This window comes from Bombus flavifrons, chromosome 10 (assembly GCF_040668555.2).
Source record: "Bombus flavifrons isolate JBK064 chromosome 10, iyBomFlav1_principal, whole genome shotgun sequence".
NCBI lineage: Eukaryota > Metazoa > Arthropoda > Insecta > Hymenoptera > Apidae > Bombus > Bombus flavifrons.
The window spans coordinates 13,854,483-13,874,642 of NC_138451.1; the positions used below are offsets into that span (position 1 = coordinate 13,854,483).

At 38.4% G+C, this 20,160-nt stretch overlaps 1 protein-coding gene across 1 annotated transcript in view; it reads left to right on the plus strand.

The window, feature by feature from the left end:
* The window catches only part of unc80 (unc80, NALCN channel complex subunit), a 24,391-nt gene continuing 4,231 nt past the window's right edge, over positions 1-20,160 (plus strand). The window contains exons 1-49 of the mRNA XM_069122178.1: positions 1-445; positions 541-625; positions 744-846; positions 1,190-1,238; positions 2,436-2,462; positions 3,201-3,221; positions 3,386-3,531; positions 3,624-3,771; positions 3,840-4,071; positions 4,196-4,281; positions 4,344-4,427; positions 4,500-4,550; positions 4,693-4,823; positions 4,903-5,157; positions 5,223-5,398; positions 5,468-5,631; positions 5,702-5,844; positions 7,093-7,122; positions 8,333-8,462; positions 8,604-8,795; positions 8,890-9,031; positions 9,131-9,505; positions 9,782-10,229; positions 10,317-10,440; positions 10,503-10,695; positions 10,787-10,928; positions 11,127-11,236; positions 11,315-11,505; positions 11,634-11,849; positions 11,933-12,068; positions 12,151-12,420; positions 12,494-12,748; positions 12,834-13,323; positions 13,397-14,015; positions 14,106-14,286; positions 14,388-14,566; positions 14,680-14,928; positions 14,989-15,262; positions 15,345-15,652; positions 15,760-16,185; positions 16,249-16,467; positions 16,547-16,692; positions 16,764-17,091; positions 17,311-17,631; positions 17,891-18,125; positions 18,188-18,397; positions 18,480-18,830; positions 18,901-19,116; positions 19,236-19,319. Of these exons, the coding sequence (XP_068978279.1) occupies positions 761-846; positions 1,190-1,238; positions 2,436-2,462; positions 3,201-3,221; positions 3,386-3,531; positions 3,624-3,771; positions 3,840-4,071; positions 4,196-4,281; positions 4,344-4,427; positions 4,500-4,550; positions 4,693-4,823; positions 4,903-5,157; positions 5,223-5,398; positions 5,468-5,631; positions 5,702-5,844; positions 7,093-7,122; positions 8,333-8,462; positions 8,604-8,795; positions 8,890-9,031; positions 9,131-9,505; positions 9,782-10,229; positions 10,317-10,440; positions 10,503-10,695; positions 10,787-10,928; positions 11,127-11,236; positions 11,315-11,505; positions 11,634-11,849; positions 11,933-12,068; positions 12,151-12,420; positions 12,494-12,748; positions 12,834-13,323; positions 13,397-14,015; positions 14,106-14,286; positions 14,388-14,566; positions 14,680-14,928; positions 14,989-15,262; positions 15,345-15,652; positions 15,760-16,185; positions 16,249-16,467; positions 16,547-16,692; positions 16,764-17,091; positions 17,311-17,631; positions 17,891-18,125; positions 18,188-18,397; positions 18,480-18,830; positions 18,901-19,116; positions 19,236-19,319 (9,589 nt within the window). The 5' untranslated portion in view covers positions 1-445; positions 541-625; positions 744-760. The remainder of the gene's footprint in view (positions 446-540; positions 626-743; positions 847-1,189; positions 1,239-2,435; positions 2,463-3,200; positions 3,222-3,385; positions 3,532-3,623; positions 3,772-3,839; positions 4,072-4,195; positions 4,282-4,343; positions 4,428-4,499; positions 4,551-4,692; positions 4,824-4,902; positions 5,158-5,222; positions 5,399-5,467; positions 5,632-5,701; positions 5,845-7,092; positions 7,123-8,332; positions 8,463-8,603; positions 8,796-8,889; positions 9,032-9,130; positions 9,506-9,781; positions 10,230-10,316; positions 10,441-10,502; positions 10,696-10,786; positions 10,929-11,126; positions 11,237-11,314; positions 11,506-11,633; positions 11,850-11,932; positions 12,069-12,150; positions 12,421-12,493; positions 12,749-12,833; positions 13,324-13,396; positions 14,016-14,105; positions 14,287-14,387; positions 14,567-14,679; positions 14,929-14,988; positions 15,263-15,344; positions 15,653-15,759; positions 16,186-16,248; positions 16,468-16,546; positions 16,693-16,763; positions 17,092-17,310; positions 17,632-17,890; positions 18,126-18,187; positions 18,398-18,479; positions 18,831-18,900; positions 19,117-19,235; positions 19,320-20,160) is intronic.

Here is a 20,160-nt window from a genome sequence, read left to right on the forward strand (position 1 = left end):
GGGAACCGTGTGGAAAGGGTGGGTCGCCCCTGGTAAAGTAGGGGTGGTCCAGCAAGCAGATTCCTGGGCTGATCGATGGAACGACCGGCGCATTGGATTTTCCAAGAGTAGCGCGCGCATTCTCATCCTTTCCAACAGCATTACATCCACCGTGTCTTTCAGTTACTCACGATCCTGCCGTGGTGGTGCATCCACCTTTCGGTGAGTGCATACCTGCTAACGAGAGAACGATGCAACTGTGTCACTAGGCCGTATGGCACGTGATCCTGTCCTTGCACGGTGCTGCTCTTCTTTACATCCGTGGCGACGTCCAATGATCGCGACGTATCGGGAATGCACTTCTTGAATTTTCGAGAAAACGTGCGTAGTGCGTGATCTACTTCTTCCACGAAATTGTTCTCGTTCTCGTTCGATTTCACCTCCCCCGTTGCTCTCGACCGCAAACGTAAGTAGGTATCTACGTAGCAACGTTCCACGTCCAAATGGATGAAAAATAGATCGTTGAGATATTCAGAGAGAAATTGATTTATGGGATGACAGGGTGAGCCTAAGTGTGTTTATCGTAACACAAAAAGACCGGCTGATGTCGCTAGGAAGTGAACGGAAGGATATTTGCTATTGTCAGGTGAGACACGTGGTGCTCAGATCCTATGATAGATTGATTACTCTCTATCGAATACCCGTTAGATTTCTTTTTCCCTCCTTTGCTTCTCTGTGTAACGTAAGTGTTCAAATGATTTTAGACGTTTTCACTGAAAACATGCATAAACGTCGGTCCGTCGATGGGAATGTACAGGAACAGGCTTTGCCCATTCCAGTTCAGATGTTCCTTTGGCGACAATTGAGGTACAATATTCTTCTACGCAAATCGATCTAATTTATCGATGATGAATTTACTTTCGTTCGAAAGAAATTAATAAATCTCAATAGCACTAACGACGATGTCCAATATTTCTTGGAAAAGATACGTAGTTAAAATGCGTTTTGACAAGTCGGAAGTTTCTGACGAGCAACTCATCGTTTAAATTATTGCGTAGCACGTAAAAATTATGTAAAGACGTAGAGTATTATGCAGATCGTATATTCATATTTGTGCCAGAGTTGTTCATTTTTGTCATTCATTTGCAACGTATAGTACACTATATCATATATTTAATAAATACAATATACTATAATTTGCATATTACAGGCCGTTCATACGTGCGAAACTTGGCAAGCTTCACGAAGCATCTTGCACGGTAAAAATTCATACCTTCACTTTTATACATGTCCTTTCTATAAATGAGGTTGTTGAAGAAAGCAAACGATATAAACGGGAATATATGTGCCAGCGAATGTGTGTGCGTGCGCGTGTATGTGTGTGTGCGCGCGCGCGTATGTACGTGTGTGTGTATGCATGTGTGTATAAAATGAACGTTACAAAAGAATCACGATGTTTACGAATTTTGTTTGTGAATTAATTTTAAAGCAAGAAATTCCAAGAAATTTTATACGATTCATATGATTACAATGTCTTAGGACGCGAGACACGATGTTTCCGACATATTCGTCCACAGATTCGAATGAAAGAACTTTCAACTTGTAGATATGCTTCTGCTCCATTACCAAAGGGGGAAACGAAACATTGTTTTATCCGAATTTTTGCTTTCGTGATTGTCCTCGATAAATTTGTTGTGCTTTTTGTTAGAGGTTTGCCTTATGTGTACAGAGAAGGTGAAAATTTAATAAATTTGAATTCTTTTTTCTTAATTCTAATGCAATTTTGCAAATACAAAGTTAATATAAAGGTTAGTATATTTCTAAAGTCGTGCTAATCAGAGTTCAGACAGCCAGAATATACGTTCTATGAGATTACCAGCACAAATTTATCCCGATAATAAATATATGAATAATAATATATTCAAACGAATGAAATCGCTTTTTATATCCGACTCGTTATACAGAAATTTTTAACTTGAGATTAATAATAAAAGGAGAATTTCTTACATGAATATTCATTATATTAATAAAACTTTTAGATTCGCTGTCTTTATCATGCATCTCTTTGCAATTTGAAATATTTATAATCAAATGCAAGAATTACAGGCGAAATAAATAAACTCGTACCAACTTGCTGCAAAATATTTTAAACGGAGAAATAATTATCAACTGTAATCTAAATAACTAATTTGCGCTATGTTGCCCAAAAGATTTTATACAAGCTTTTTTGCACTCATGGAATCCGAAGCTTTGATATTATAGATTAAATAAATAATTACAAAGAAAAAATATATAAATATGAAATTGATGTTATGGAAGAATATCGCAGGATTTCATGCTGTGCAAAATCCTTATCAACCATATCCTGTCAGCCTTTTGTTTTCCAATACCTATCCGACTACCTGCACTAACAATGTAACCTCCTCCACGCTGCCGCCTCCACGTGTCACCTGCAGTTCTGTCAACACGCGCCAGGCCATCATGTAAGTTCGCTAAGCCTGATACCTGCCTGCTCCCATGTTTGCCAACCTATTTGTGCAATTATGTACTCTCTAATTATTCTGGTTCAATTACTAGAGAGAATTCACTATTTACAAAAACTATACTATCTATTTATTCCTTTATTGCATGTCTCTTTACTATAAATACGAATGTTTGCTTTATTTGCAATATCAAACAGCTTTTTCAATATTTAATCCAATTATCTCTGTTATACGTTGTTGCGTACATTATTTTCTAGCTCAACTTCAAACTATATCTTGTATATATTGTAATATTACCTTCCTTACGCCTGCGGTTACTATCAAAATCAAGTGGACGTAGTCTCAAATTAATAAACTAATTGGTACATTGTAAGCTGATACGCTTCGTTATCTTTGTCAAGGCGTTTTGATATGAAAATTTTAATATCGATTGTCGTGAAATTTGTATATTTTCTCAATAACACGCGTTCAGTGATGAGTAGTGGGTTTGTATAGTAGAAAAGATACCTCTCTTGGGAAACTGTAAGCACTGACTTTTCTGAATGACACACATATAATTTTGTTACTTATGCGATGCAATGACGTACAATTTTGAATTCGCATCATCTACCTTGCTTGTTGTATTCTTTTCGTCTTATTCATTCTTCTCATTGTTTTACGACTTTTCAAACTTTTTTGCAATGTGTTCAGAGGAATAAGTTATTAATCGCGATCGTGTGTTTCTTAATGCATATGTAGGAGACCAAGGAAGCTTGTACGGTTGGTATAAGAAGTATTTCACTATAATACTTTCCATTGAAGATATTAGAAGATATTAAATTTTGTCTCTTCTTAAATATCGTCTTATTACGTCTTCTGTAATTTAATTACTCGATGTCCAAACCATCAAGTTTTCTAAACGACTTTTAAATGATCGTTGATAGTCTCTGGAGAAGGTGTTAGTTCAGAATCTTCACAATGATTTAACACCCTCTTTGAGCCTGATACTGGGCACTGTGCCACGATGGCGTTTGATCCAAACCGCTCTTCCCTACATTCTTCATGCCACGGCCAATCTCTTGCACAATAGGTGAGTCGCCCACCTTTATGCTTCCCTTTCCAACAATTTTATCTAGCTTTTGCAATTCCATTTTACGAGAATCGTTTTGATTAATCATAAAGGAAGGATTTTCAAACCCTTGGAGCCATGGAAACAACTCTTCTTTACATTCTGCATTGGATACTTCTCGACGCTGCCGAAGAATGTGCCGAGACAGATGCCGACCCAGGAAATCCCTTTTACTATTTATTTTCTATACCTACCATGAGCGTAAGTGATTTGCATCGAACGAAAGAAAGTAATAATTTAATAGTTTCTCATATTTTTTCTTCTTACAGCTGTTCGTCTATCTTTTTGCACCGCTGTGTAATCATCTGAAAGATATTGACTTTAAAGCAAATTTACGTTTGGAAAATGGTTTGAAAATATGGTCGGCTATGTACGAATGTCGTCATCCAGATACGCCTTGCTTCACTACCCACTGTCGAATTAAACCACAGGCTTTATGGAGTCGTTCTTTCAAGTATTACAAGCAACATCAAATGTCAGATGATGTGTTTGTCGGAGGAAGTGAGTGAATCTATTTTATAGTATTTCGCATGGCACGATACATAACAATATATATAATAATATATATTATAATATATATTACAATAATAATTCAATAATATATATTATTGAAAATATTTCTCAGACGTGGAAAGTCCACCGAGTCAATCTGTTAGTGCGTTTTCTGATCAAAGTGCAGACAAGTCTTCGACGAAACAGTCGAACGATGATGTAAGTACGAAACATTGCTTTAGAATCAAAATTATGATAATTATGGTTTGTATTATTTTCAGAACATTTGGGTATCGTCGCCAAAGGACACTGTTTTTCCAGAAACAATCCCCGAGGAGAGCTCTGGTGCCGAGGACGAGCACGTAGTGAGTATCTAGAATAAGCAGCTTCCTCTTAATTTCACTTTGATCGATAAAATAATAGAATGAACGTATCAGGTGATCTTCAGATTACCGTCCCTCAGCGAATCGGAAAAAGCACTAGACGGGGTAAGGAAGATTTCGAATTCTATTATTTCGGCAAAATGCTAATTATTCCGACACACTGATATTAGTCCTCTGGCATTGAAAATTTATAGTAGTAACGATGTCGATATACACGAAATACACGATTCGCGCATTATTATTTCAGGGAGAAGCCAGTATCTTTCATGTAGCTATGGGCAGGGCAACTGGTTTCTCAAAGTTAACGATAGAACAGGTTACAGCAATTTCGGCGTTGGATACTTGCAGGCAATACCAGGAGAGATCAACGATCGCGGGGTTAGACAATTTTTATAAATAGGTTCATTATCATTGAAGCTTCACTATGGTATGACGTAATAGAGGATTCATTTTTTAGAGATACGGAGAAAGAAAAAGAGGATCAGCCTCATAAAACGGAAAAAGAAGCGCAAGACACGTCGAAAATGAAAGGTTCTGTGGAGCAACGAGGTCCTACCGATTCAAGTGGTGTAGGGTTAACAAGTAGTTGTGCTGCTATCGACGGAGACGTTCGAGCCGCCACTTTCCTCGACGTAGCTGTGCTTAGGTGCCTTTTTGTTCCTCAATGGCAGGAAGAAGGTGTATATTGGGCTCTACAATTTTTATACTATAGGTAATTATTTACCGAAGCGCTTTGCATATTTAGAATTACATTATATAAAAAAATTGTCTGTACAGATTACGTATGATGAACGAAGAAACATCAGTACAACAGATGCCACGTCGCCGTAGTAATTCTTTACCCATACCTAAGATAGAAGTGTCGATTTATCAAAGTCCGGAAAGTAAAAAGAAAGACGTATCGAAGGATTTTATGGAAGTACCAGAAGTTCGAGACGTCACCTTGTTAACTGGTACATGGAAATATTTCTTAGCTTTCTTCTGAAACTTCGAACCTTGTGCTTCTGTTTCACCTATCGCAGGTCACGATGGTGATACAAGTCATACGAGACGAGCCAGCGAGAAATCAAAGAAAAGAATGAAAATGGCTGATCTCAAAGCATTTGTCGAAACAAAATTGTTATCGAAATCTGAAAAAGCGCTTGAAAAAATTGGTCAAGATGATTCGAAAATGCTGTTCGATCAGGTAATAAACTAAACAAAATTCTCAATCATGGACTACCTAAGACGATAATAGCAATCAATCTTATTTCCAGGACAGCCATAGAAGCCTCGACACGGGGGATGATAATTTAACAAGACCTACTTCGGCAGCGTCGAAAATCTTTGAAGCGAAGGACATTGATCGTATGAAACATCCAACGAATTTAATAAAAGGAAAAAGCATGCCAAGTTTAAGGTACGCAGTACGGGTTGCAAGTAAAACTAAACATATGTCGAAATATTCAGTTTTACAAAAACTTCTTCTCTTTGGCTATAAGTTTTTCTACTTGTTCATTCGTACTCACATACACCGATATTCAATTTCGTATTTTATACCATAATATTGCAGTTTCAAATTTCTTACGAATCTTCGTCTTGGCATTTTTAATTAATTTCAACTTTCTACCTAGTAATTTATATGTATGTGCGTACGTATGAACTTTTAGTTACGTTGTCGGTAATTTGAGCAATCAGATTCAACAACTATTTTACGCTACAAGGAACAAGCGTTTCTTAGATAAATAATTTGTTCTCTTTGAACGTAGATTATAATCAGTGTTGGGTAGCATATCGTGTACATATTGACTTCTAATATCAATTCTACACGAAAATGGCATCTATCTTTTAACTAGTTGCTAAAAGTTCACTGTCTAGACACATTTTACTTATCTATCATATATTTATCGGACTTGTAGATCTACAGTAGAAGCGTTAATTTATCGATATAGATATTGATATTTTAGATAGATGTCAGTTTTATTTTTTTATTTACAATAGTTTTTAATACTTGTAGGCGAAGTAACGTGTTACGCTCATTTTCATTATTTCTTGCAATTATTACTAGCACGATCATAAATCGTAATAGAATTAGAACAAATTAGCAGTTTATTAATTTTATATTTATTATTATTGTCGATATAGGTATTATTGTTATATAATATTTTATCTTCCAAGCGTACTTTGAAATTTAATTTTCAGGCATCTCTTTTTCTAATTTCTAATAAGATTTTCGATTGAAACATTTCCTTAGAAAGTTGCAAATGCATCCTTTTTTAACTTGTATTTCAGCAGCTGTTTCAAGCCATAGATTTCAGAAAGAAAAGTTCATTTTTTACCCAACACTGACAACTATTTTTCAGCTATACCTAAATTCTTATAGATAATCCCAAAACTATGTTATTCTAATGAATACGCAGATTCTTCACGATGGTACAAATCGAAAAATCATTATGCAGGATATTAAAAGATTCGGTTCAAAATAAGACTTTACGAAACATCGATTTTTACCCGTATAAAGAGTTTGCCTACTTTCATTCGTAACACAGTTTTGTTCATTCTGCATAATTTGATAAGTCCTTGGTTAAAACTTATGCGTAATGTGTTTCTCTGTGTGTCTCTCTCTTCTCTCTCTCGTTCGCCTTTTCACCCCTGAACTCGTACTCAGCTGCTTGATTAACGAGCTGACCGCGGGAGGGTAAGTCATCAACGTCACTCGGAGGAAGTTCCGTACTGCAGCTCGGTTTACACGCTTCTTTTACGAGCTTCCTGCTTCCGGTAGGGCGCACAATTATCCTTTAAACACACACCACGCCCTAGCCGCCTCGGCACGTTAGCCAGAAACAACGGATACCGTAAACACGCCGTTTCTCGCGTTTATTTTTCAAACTTATCCCTCACAAGGACCAACAATTACGATATTAAGAATCACCAATCGATCGTATGTCTTACGCCCACTTACTGGCTGCAATTTACTACGATACTTGATTGCTAGCCACGTTTAAAACATTAATGTCGGTATACATAAGTTTTAACGTGGAAGTTTACAATATGAGTAGGTGTACAGGTCGTACATTTTAAGCGCGTTTCAATCGAATATATTCCAATTACATTAATGTGTAAAGTAATCAACGCTTTGTACAACAATTCGTTCGAAATCGCCTTTATCTGTTCTATAACATTTTTAATTGCATGACTAAAGAACAATACATCGTTCACAATCTTTTTACTCTTGAGTTTGTAGTCCTATTTTGTTTTATACGCGTAGAATTTTGCCAAAACTTTGTTCACTGATTACAGAATATTCTACATACGACGTTTACTACTGAATCTAGAATAGGTTCATCAGTGGCTTAGATTTTTTGAACTACGTTCTATTTGCTACTAGAAATTCTGCAAGTGTATATGTTTCGGACCATATAATACAGCTGAAGATTCAATTTGTGATACAACCGGCAAGAAGATATATACATATACATTTCCAGCATATATCGTTAATACGATTCTCTGTCAAATTAAATTTTAACCAGAAAACTTGTATTTCGTACCTTAACATTTTTATCTCGAAGAAGTCATTCTTCTCACCGGCTGTATCACGAGTCCCATTGCACATTGTACACGAAGATACGATCTTTCCCTTGGCAAATTACTCCATACTCTTCGATCACGTATATTTAAGTCACAAAAGTATTCAATTTCACAATATCAAGATCGGGAAAACGTACACAGTAAAATATGGTTAAGGAACACATCGAGCATGCAACGTGGAATGGCAAACGCACTGAAGTAGATAAGAACCTTAGAGGTCAGACCGTAGTGCTTGGCTAGGACTCACAGTGTCCGATGGCATGGAGAGAGTTGATAGAAATATCTACTATGTCCGGTTTCTGACGAGTCGTATTTTGTAGGTACGTCGGTGATACACGTATCGAGAGGAAACAAAGTCGATTTTATAGTCAATCGTACACCGCACCGAACCCTATCATCACTGTCACAGAACACACGCCTACTCCATCCCCAGATTACATGAAGCGACAGGTAAGAAACATTATAGCTTACACTAAATTTGTATACTTATAGCGATCGCAAGTAAGGCTTTCTTATTACTATTATTTCATCGTTTCCGTAGTTTGTACCAAATCGTAATTATAATAGATATTATTATGGTGTCCTTTATAGGGTTCAATCGATAGTCAATTAGATGCTATCAGTATGCACGGTAGCCGTTTAGATTTTGAAAGGAAACCCAGTCTTACACGGTCGCAGACAGATTCTAATATTACTTATGCCAGCGACGAAATACCGGAAGCACCTGGCTCCTGTTGTTACATCACCAAAGAAGGCGATATCGATCTGCAAGTTGTTTTAAAAGTTGGTACTGTTTTATTACACGGCACAATTTTTGCTTTTATCCGATGTATTTTGCAAGGATTACTTACTAATCGCATTTTTAATTTTTTACCAGGCCGTACACTCAGTCGCCTTGAGGGATAGCAATTGTTGCACCTTACGAGTGTGTGAAAATATATTAAATTTAGTGGAGCTTTTAATAGATATGGGAGTGATGAAGCAGTGTCTTCGTGACGAAATTACGGGTAGCATAGCTGGTGAATACAAAATGTCTCGTAGTGTACATACATTACATTTACATAAGCCTTTTCGCAATCTTTTATATTATTTCATCTCTTTATCGAATACTTTGCCAGAATCTGCAACGGCAGCCGAAAAAACGGAAAGCGGAAAAAAGAAAGATTCCCCTGAGAACGAGCAAGAATACCGACAAGATCCATCGGAGGAGTCCAAATTTTCATCTCACAATCTTTTGATGAATTGTGTGATCAGAGTACTGAAGCATTTAGGCTGTCCGCACGGCTGCTCGGACAGAATACGTGGACCGCAGACGGATTTCTGTCGATCTCAGGGACAAACGATTCTCAGCAAATTGCATCGAGCCAGTTCGAAGCAATTTTCTCGGTTCCTGAGAACAATGATGCGGGAACAACCGATATCGGAGATTTTGGAATTCTTTCATGCATTCGTTGGATTCTGCGTGGATCCAAGTTCGTTATTATCTCCACTTAGTGAGTAAATCGAGAGGAACGAACAATGGCACGGTGCACGCTTACGATATTTCATTCCGTTGCAAAAATGCTTAATAAAATGCCGATTATAATTGGTGCGAAGCTCCAAATTAATTTTTAAACGCAATTAAAAAAGATTCGTCGTGTCCTCGATGTTGCAATATTTTTGCAATATTTTATATACGCATTGTATTGATTATTTTGTTACTCTTGATTTTCAATATTAGCAAGACTTTAACTCGATAGAAGAGACTCAGGATGTTTTGTGGTTGGTAGATCAGAAACGAGGATGCAGCAAATCACCAGAAATCGGCTCGCAAGGAGGATACGCGACGAATTTTGGTGCTAATTTTATGGGAACTACCGGAGCTGGTGGTGGTACTGGTAATTCCTCTGCGACAGCTGCTGCCGGTACCGTAGCTGCAACAACTACCGGAACTGCAGCAGGATCGTATGGGCTTAGTAGCCACGGTGCTCGTGGCATAGAAGGCCACATTTTCAATTATGTTTTCAAAGCCCTAGTTACGCGATTCATAAAATCGCTAAAGGAGTTAAAGTCGCAAGAAAACGTAAGTTTGTACTGCGATCTTCGGCAATTTATGTCATACGTTAAAGAAGTCCATGGAGGTGCTTTTCGCCGTGTCGCTCTAAGTGGAATCTTAGACTCTGCCGATCGACCTAACAAGCGATGTAACAGCAATGTTCAAACTACCCGTGTTATTAGGTGAAGAAAGATGCAAATATATTTTCTAAAGCACGTGGAAAGAGATTAAAAACATGATACAAAATGAAAATGTGTAAACACTTTCAGGCATATACATCAATCCGATTTGGAGGAACACGCAGATATCGGCGGGGATACTTGTTACACCGTGGACGATAGAGGTACCAGGAAATTTCTTTTCAAAAAACGGAGTACGTCTTCGACTTGTGCAGTATGTACATCGAATTACATATATTATTATATTATCACCGATTCTTCATTTTGATAATGTAGTTTACATTTATGCAGAGTCTTCTTGAAACGGAACTAAGCGAAGAGAATGCGAAGATCAGTCAAAGTCCTCTGGGAAATTTGCGGAAAAAGCATCATATACTTACTCCACGACAAAGTGAACGTAATTTAGGAATAGAATCGTTAAGTTCTGGGAAAATTCGAAAATCTACTCGCTTTCAAATCGGTGGCATAGGTAGAAATTATTAAAGTTTCTAATTTCTACTAATAATAAAGCAATAAAAACTGACCACGTACAAAATTATTACGAGCATATAAAATTTCAGTCAATTGGTTTCGAAGGGAATATGGTAGAACTGATTCTACCGATAGCCACGAAAGTAGCGAATCTCCAACAGACGGTAATTTCGTTAGGCAATCCAGTTTTCATTATGGCCATCATCGTAGTGGATCTAGGTCGGGACGTGGGTGAGTCCGTTTCCATAAAGAACTACAAACTCGATTAGATTCGAAAATTTCTTTCTACATACATATACAGAATACTTCATACATACATACATACATATACATACAGAATACTTCAGAACTACAGATATATAACGCAGGAAATACATTAATATAAAATGTTATTGTTTCATTGTAATTACAAACATTCTATTTGCATAGCGTTGGCCTAACTTTGCAAAAAGCAAAACGTCGAATGGAAGATCAGTTGAATAAAATCGGTTTCGGAAAGAGTAAGAAAAAGGAAAGTCTAGAAGAGGTACCAGGAAGCTGTAAGTGATCGACAGATTGTTCCGTAATTTTCTATCGTGTTTTCAAATTTACCTAAAATACGATTGTACTGCAAATAGATTTCAGCAGAAGGAATTCTATGGAATTTGGCGAAGCTTCTAGGGAATCTGAATTCGTGGTGTTGAAAGAGAGAAGGCTGGTACCCCGTAACGCCGTCTACGATGGAATGCTAAGATTCTCATTCTTATTGGAGACATGCCAACCGGGTTCGGTTCCTGATCACTATCTTATGGCGGCAATCTTAGATCTTGTAAAAATATTTTATTTTTTACAATATTAAATCAATCTCAAACTTTAATCGTCGAAGAAATCGCTGATCTTTTATATATTCGAAGCGATTAACATTAAGGAAATCGCCATATATGTATTTTTCTGTAGCCTTATGCCCCGGTGGTCGCACGAGCTTCTTTGTTATTGGAATGTGCCCATTTTGTTCATCAATGTAACAAAGGGCAATGGCCAACCTGGATGAAAGTGAACTCTCCTCTGTTTCGTCCATCGGTTCCCATTAATAATCGAAATGCATCTACAGTGCTGTCGAAAATTCACATATTGCAACGTACTGCTGGAAAATTATTTTATCAATGGGCAGAGGTACCTGATAAGTATTGATATTCTCACAGAAGAAACAAATCTTTGCGAAGAAGAGTACATTCGATAATACGCGTGTTTAACAGGCTCTTGGAACAAGATTAGAAGAATTGCTGCTGGAAGATAAGCAAAACGCCGATCAAATGATCGCAATTGTATCTGATGAAAATAAACAAAGAGATTTAATTATCGAAGACGAGGAGGAAGATTTCCTCGACGAAGGTAATTTTATACATAATCTTAAGATACAATTGCAAAAGAATTAACTTGGATAAGTAAGGAGAGATGTTCATCGTTGTTTCAGCTAGTATAAATGGCTATGGATCTCAATGTCCAATGGCGTTACGCCTTGCAGCCTGTATTCTACTTCTGGAAGTGACAGCGTTTCTAAGAGAAACTTACCAAACTTTGCCAAAATTTAATAAACTTCTAACAAAAGAACGACCACCACCTTGGGAAAGAATGTACAGCAGAGAGGCAAATCGACGATGGAGCATGGCACTTTCTTCGATGGGTCATTCCCAAACGTCGGCTCAAAGTCTTCAATCGATCGTAGGTGATCGTGAAGTGGCTCGTAAGTATAACAAAATCCTGTCTTATTTATGCCTCGTTCCCTTTAATTTAACTCTTCCAAATTATACTTTAAGCGGAACGCAAGATCAGTTTCGTGCTTTACGAACCTGATAACGAGTCAGAAGGTAGTAGTAAATCAACTGTTACTATCCAAGGAGAGGATTTTCAAGGTACTGAGAAAGACAAGGCCAAACGAGTGCAGCCACCTCAAAGTCGACCGTTTCTCCTTCGTCGTGGGACGGCGGAAAATGCAACTGGTTCGTTTAAAAAGCGAAGTTTGAAACTCAGACGTGGTACCAAAGAAGGCAAAGATACGGAATGCGAGGCTTGTGAGTATATTCTGAAAATATGTTCTAATCCCTATAAATCCGGGTGTGTTCGATAAAAATATTAATAATACCGTATCTTCGTTAGATACGGTAAAACGGGCAGATTCGATACAGTCGAAGAGAAAAGTGAGTTCACTGTCAGATAAAAGCGACACCTCGGAGCCTGGTTTCGGAGGTGAAGTCAGCGGAGAAGAATCTCCGGGAATTCCCGTCGACGATCAACTACCGGAGAGTCCCAGCGACAGCAACGAAACGGACGAGACGAATAAAAATTTCCCGTGGATGAAAGTCTTGATACAGTTCACCAATTCGTTCAACTTTTACTGCTCTCATCAGAACTTTTGTCATCCGTATTGCCACCGGCGTCAAATGCGGGCGTGTAGCAGGTTGATGAAGTCTATAAGGAAAATTTATGGAGAAGAATTTGGCATCCTCAACGGTACAGGAATGTTTGACTTTGATACTGATAAAAAGGAAGCGAGTAAAAAGGAGAAACGCAGCCGGAAGGTTTCGGAACAAGCGAGTACTCAAGTGTCGCCTGTGCGTAGAAAGGATAGCGTAGGGAAAAAATACAAGTAATTCTTATATTATTTTCTATACAGAAATATAATTAAACGTAAAATCCAAGCGTTTCTATTTCTTAAACAGGATTGAGAAGAACATGGATGGATCTCAGTCGGGTAGACTGGCTCAACGAGATTCGTCGAAGGATTTGGCTGATCAAGATTCAGAGAAAGGGAAAGAATCTTCGAAAAAGCGTGCAGATCCTGATAGAGAAAATTCACCGATTCTGAAATATTTAAGAACTCAAGTGAAGGACATATTTCATGCACCGCTAGCTACTTTGGTGAAAGGTGCGGTAGTAATGACCGAGGAATTATTCGTGGACGTTCTACCCGTTGCGTGGGAACTTTTGTTAGAATCGAACCAAGAAGTTGCAGCGTCCGCCGCGTCGCTTTTCATAGTCGGGGCTGTGCGAGCTCCTAACCAAGCCAGCGAATTGATGCACCATGGTCTTCAACATAGTAGCACGAGCGTACGAATAAACGCGATACTAAGGTTTCAAGTGTTATGGAAGCTACGGTATCAAGTTTGGCCACGTATGGAAGAAAACGCTCACCTCACGTTCAAGGTTCCTCCACCTGGCATAGAATTCACGTTACCCTCGCCAAAAATCGGTATCGAGTCATTGCCCGTCGTGGATCCACCTTGGATGCCACAAGTAAAAACAAAGGTGGAGGAAGTGACTATTAACCAGGAACATCATGTAAGCCTGAAATAAGCGTTGAAATTGTAGAACACCTTAGAATTAGAATTTTCAGTAGATTAAGTAGAATTTACTACAACTATTACTTAGAGGTCCCTGGTGACGGCAACGAAAACTCGTAAGAAGCAACAAACTGAACTCATAAAAAGGGCTTTGCAGGCACAAGACGACAAGAAACGCGAAGAAAGGGAAAACTTTTTGATCACTACCATACCGATTACCGTGCAAGCAGCATACGAGCCCAGCCCTGTTGGGGATGATCATGACGAAGGTAATACCAAGTACTTTCTCTAACCCTCGAAACTCGGTCAATGCGACAAACGATCGCACTGAATTCCCGTCCCTACATTTCAAAATCTCGTATCTCTGTAGGAAATGTTGGGGACGAAGATGGTGGTGAAACTATACAAAGAAACACGTCTCATCATGGCCAATCTGCACCTTCGTTATTCCCTTCTTCCTTATGCTCTGCGATCGTACAAATAATTCATCTACTCGACGATGCCGCCGTTTCGGACGATGGAAGCGCTGTTTACGAAGTTGCATATCAAGTAAGCAATTCACCATTCGATTAGTCGTACAAATATTTGTATATATCGTCGACAAATATTTTTAATCAAAAACTATGGGATGGTGTTTTTAATTTTACTATATTTTACTATAGGTAATCTGGAATTGTTTGGTAGAAGATAGCGCGCTATTCTTGCGTTACGTTTTGGAACGTCTAACCAGAGAGAAGCAGGAATTGATGTTTAAAATCTTGCGACATCTTATTCGGTTTGTGCCGAAGCTCCCTCAACAGGCTGCTTTTGCTTTGTACAATTACATCATTGGATATGTTATGTTTTATGTACGTTCTCCGCACGAAGAAGGACAAAAATTGATCGGAACGGCTCTTTCCATTCTATGGATGGTAAGTAAATTTAAATTTAAATTCGAATCGAGGAGCTCTAAGAACGTTCGTTCTTTACAGGTTGTGCACAGCGTCCACGGAATAATGTTCAAAGATTTGAAGCAAATATTACGGAAGGAACAATGCGATGCTTCGATTTTGTTAACCGCGAACGTCCCATCCGCAAAAAGAATCGTAGTTCACGGTCCTCAAGATCCAGACGCAGGGGGAATTCCCTCGCAGTTTCCGGTGCAGGAAGACACGCAATTTTGCCAGATACTGCAAGAATCTTTAGACTTTTTTAGTATCGAGGAATCGAAACAACGAGAGTATTTCCTTGTTGACTACAAAACACGTTTGTACTAATCACATCTTTCTATAATTCTACCTCGTGATTTACGATTATTTTCGTCACGCGATTACGATTTGCGTTCCAGATCAAATTCGCAATCCGTCGTCGTACGTTCGAGATTACTATTTCTTTAAGGGTAGATCGCAATTTTCGGAAATCGAATTGGTTCACATGAAACCGGAGGACGCATTCAACGCTTTGCAGCGTCAAGAACTTGTTCACAAGTTCGTCGAGATTGGCAAAGTCTTGTTAACGTGGGCAATCTTGAAAAACGTCGACATGGTAGTCCAAAGAGTGGTCTTTCTTCACGAAGAACTAATGAAGCTACCTTCTTTCCCAAGAAGAGCACTGGAGGCGGATTTGGACTTGTACAAAGGCGGTGAGATCGGCAGAGTAAGTAAACTTCTATTCTACTACATTCAATGATACAGTCTGTATATACAATGTACGCGTGTATATCGTGACAGAATTATACGAATTATAATTATTTCTTTCGTCAGGAGCTTCTTGGTCTAGACGTGATGCACAAATTTATGTGGGTGAAGCTGATTGCCAGGATGTTCGAAGCGATGGCAGGAAATTTTGCTTATTCAGGGGATATTCATCTGTTTCTAAACGTTTTAAACGGTGCATTGATTCTGCACAGCGAAGATTCCTGCATTTTGCGTTACGTCATAGCTACGTACATCAACGCCGCGCATAATTTCAAGAATATCTTTTCAACGAATGGCTATTTGCTAATTATGCCAACGTTGTTGCAATTGTATTCGACTCATCAGACGAACAAATTGGTGACAACTACCGTAGAGTACGCTGTTAAACAGTTTTATCTCATGAATCGAAAGCCGTTCATTCTTCAAATGTTTGGGAGCGTTTCCACCATACTGGACACGGATGAGACCAGCATCCATGGAGAAGCGCACAAGGTATATCGTACGATCGTATAATATGGCCATTATATTCGTCTAACTTTCAACAATTGTTTAAAGGTTCCCTCGGCGTGTCTATTTAATTTATTATTGAGTCTGGAAACTCCGTCACCGGATCCTTTGCACATAGATGAATTGGTTAAAGAAGAAAAGCCTCTAAAAGCTATCGATTTTTGTTATCATGATGAGAACGAAATGGTTACCGTGTTAGATTGCATATCTCTTTGCGTGATGGTAATAGCTTACGCTCCTGATTCCGTGAGGGGTCAGCAAATGCTGGTGAGGCAAATTTAACTAGCTGTATTTAAAAATTATACGTTCTGCAAATATCCACGATTAACCTTCTCTAATTTAACAGACCATATTGGAAGCGATACTGCCTTGTTACGTTCAACAGATACAATCTCCGACTTACAACAAAGAAGGAAAAACCGAGAAAGAAATAATACATCAATTGGCCATAGCTGTGAAGACCTTAGTGAATAATTCCGAAGCACTCACAAAGTAAATTTCGATTTTCGATAAAAAGTTTTAGTTTTTAAGTACACGTATATCGATGCATCGATTTTTTTCAGATACTACAACGGACCGCAAAAGTCGAGCCCTGAACACAAGGGTTCTAGTCAAAGAAATTATGGCAAGGGTCCGTATTCGCCTGGTTTTGACTTCGAAGATGAGAGTCAGTCTATCAAGTATATAGAACATTCTAGAGTGCGAATCTTCTACGATCGAGACAACGACGATGCCGAAAATTGTCATAAAAATGAGTTTCGAGGACCGCGCGATATGCTATTGAACATGGTAGGAGACTTTGTAGCTCGTTGCTCGGCTCGTTTGGTAGAATTGAATAAGAAATCTCAGGATGGCAAGACGATCGAATTGTTGGACTCCAAGTGCCATATAGTAAGTATTTCGTTCGCGTTTCTACGTTTTACCAATGTTCTATGCGTACACTATTTTCTCATAGAATAAAAATCCAGCTTTTCAACTAAAATCTTCGTTAATTAGTCTTTCAGCTATTTGGTAACTTATTTATTTCATTTCTGTAGAATTTTTCATGTTTGTTATTAACATAAGAGCCGTATGGCAAAATGAAATTGTAACGTAATGGTTCGTTGATAGCGATTAGCGGACATTGCGCATAGCCTGTTAAAAATATCTCCATACGATGCGACTACGATGGGTTGTCTCGGTTTAAGAAGATACATGAACGATATTTTACCCTCGACCGATTGGTCCAGTGATGATATGAGGCCTGCACTGACAAATATTTTAAGAAGACTAGACAAAACGTTTAGCAAAATACATAAAAAAGCTTCGATCAGGGGAAGCACCGATTGGGCTGCAGCGAGCAATATTTTGAAAGGAGTTTACGAAACATTGGCCAAATGTCCTTACATCGCCCATTTCGCATATTTAAAGGCATTACTAACCACTTGTCAGGTATCGTAATTATCTTTATCGTATATCTTTATAAATATATTAAAAATAAATTCTAAGTCGAATATTTATCACAACTCAAAGTGGATAATAATAGATAACATCGTCGTTGAAGTGTAGTTTATTTACATATTTAAGCGATTATTACATAATTAAGTGATTTATGGCTTACGAACTTAGGTACTGAAGAATTAATAATAGTAGCGCAGCAATAATAAGGCGTTTAACATTTTATTAATTAGAAGCTTTAATTTATCTATAGTCGTTGATCATTGGAGATACCCCGTCGGAGTATATATCAGCTTCCTCGGCCGCTTTTATGAGCAAAATACCTCCGCAACATTTTTGCTCGACGGTGCTTCGACTGATAGCACTCTACGTTATATCTCTTGGAGAAGGATACCTACACGCTATGTTCGCAACTCAGACTCGAATCGAAAACGTGCTTCTTAATTTATTAATACCGTTGTTTCTACGCGTGGGAACTGGAAGAAAAGGTAACGTTTCGGTAAAACTCTGGAAAATGCTAGAGACCGGAAAAGATATTGTTATGTTTCAGATGTACCAAAGCTGAGACAGTCGGATATAAATTTTGCTTTAACCGCGGTATTAAATACCTTATGGCCACCTACCACGAAGACTGTGCCAATAACTTCACAAAATATAAAGACAACGACAGACATGAGAACGGGTAGTTTAACGTTTGTAGCGAGAGATTCAAAGACTTTAACTAAAACGTCGTTAACGTTGTATCAAATTGCCTTTCTAGGTAAGCGATCGAACGATTTTCGAGTAACTTTTATACCAAACATCTGCGATAGTTATTTTACCCATATTCTTCTTTCTTGTAGCCTTAAAAATAATGACGATATGCTTTGAAACGGAACTGAAAACCGAATGGCCAAAAATTTTACGCACAATGCGTTTGTTGAACAAACGAAACGAGGCTTCCACTTATCTCTGGAACTTTATAGAATTCGTAGTAACTCATCGAACCGCTTTGTACATTCAAATGCTACCGTTCATCGTTCACAAGATCGGTCAAGCACCCATTTCAGAGCACGAGAGAAATATGCAGACCACCATACGAGCAAAGATTAGCGGCGATACTAGAACAGTACCAAAGTCACGTGGTACTCTACTGGCTGATCTTATACACGAATTGAAGAACTTGAAGGAAGAAATAGAAGATCGGAAATTTGGTTGGTAGGACAAATTACGCGATACGGTCGGATCACTTTGATTTGTTGTCAATAGAAGACTGGTTTATAGACGAAATACAACCAGAACCGAAGAAGAGTGTCCCGGACATGCATACTGCGACCGAAGGGCAATCTCGCACACAGAGACTATCGTTAATCGATCTTTTAACCGGGGATCTTGGAACCAGGGGTCACATGAATCATCAGTCAAATTCAAGTGGTACCATTAAAACAACACAACCGAGTCAAGTATCGGCGCCACCAAATGGTATACAAACTGCACGTGGTACGTTTTTATCACTTGTCACATTGCAAATTCGTTCGATACAACTTCACAAAGAGTTTTAACAAATTTTCAGTGGTGGTGAAATTAACGTTGATATTTCCATTTTATTGATATTTTAGGATCAAGTACAAGCGGAGGTTCCTCCACCCTCCGTGAAGCTTGCGAAGGTATCGCCGAGCAGCAAGGGGAACAACTACCAACAGGTATTTCGTTTCTTTCGAAATTTTTAATATCAGTCCCGAATTTTAAATATTAACGGTGCGACTGCAAGCCTCTCATAAATGTTTCGCTGTTTTTCTAAGCGATTAAGAGACGTTTACCACAGTTGGATCGAGCCATTGTCTATAGGGCACTGCGAGGAAATTTGCAAAGCTCTTGTGACACCTTGTTCTCTTTGCTTCGTAAATAACGATGCATCGTTTCGTTTCGTTTCGTTCCCTGATAGCGAGGCTTGCGACGAAGCGTCTAAATATTTTTCCCCTTTTTCGAATGCAAATTCTTTTGTTTCGAAGTCTAAATCTTATTACGTGTAACCACTTAACTCGATTTCCATCGCTCACACTTTTAATTTTCCATTTTCCATCGTTCGGGCCTCCCTGTTTGGTCTTATATTGATCATTGCGTTGCTTCCATTGCTAGCTAGGGGACGGAGGTAAGCGGATTCTAATAGTAAATTCTGCTACAGTCTATGATAAACGTCCTGCTGGTGTGTTTCCCCTATCACGCTTCTCCATATCTCGTAATTTCATCTAATCTTGCTCACTTTTTCTCCTCTTCTATATTCCTTTTGATCATATCTGTTGCTAACTATCTTTGTATTATTTCCGTGAACAGAGATTCGATCAAATTATGTGTACGATTGTAATTCGATTTGTGTACGTATGCACGTTAAAAAAGTTTATTCCTCGATGTACATTTCTGTGTACGCTAGCGGACAAAGCGTTATCGAATTTCTCGTCTTCCCTTTGAAAGCAAGGTTTGAACTTGTTTACCGTGTGAATTCATCCTTGTAACATATAACGAACAAGTAATCGTAAAATGGCA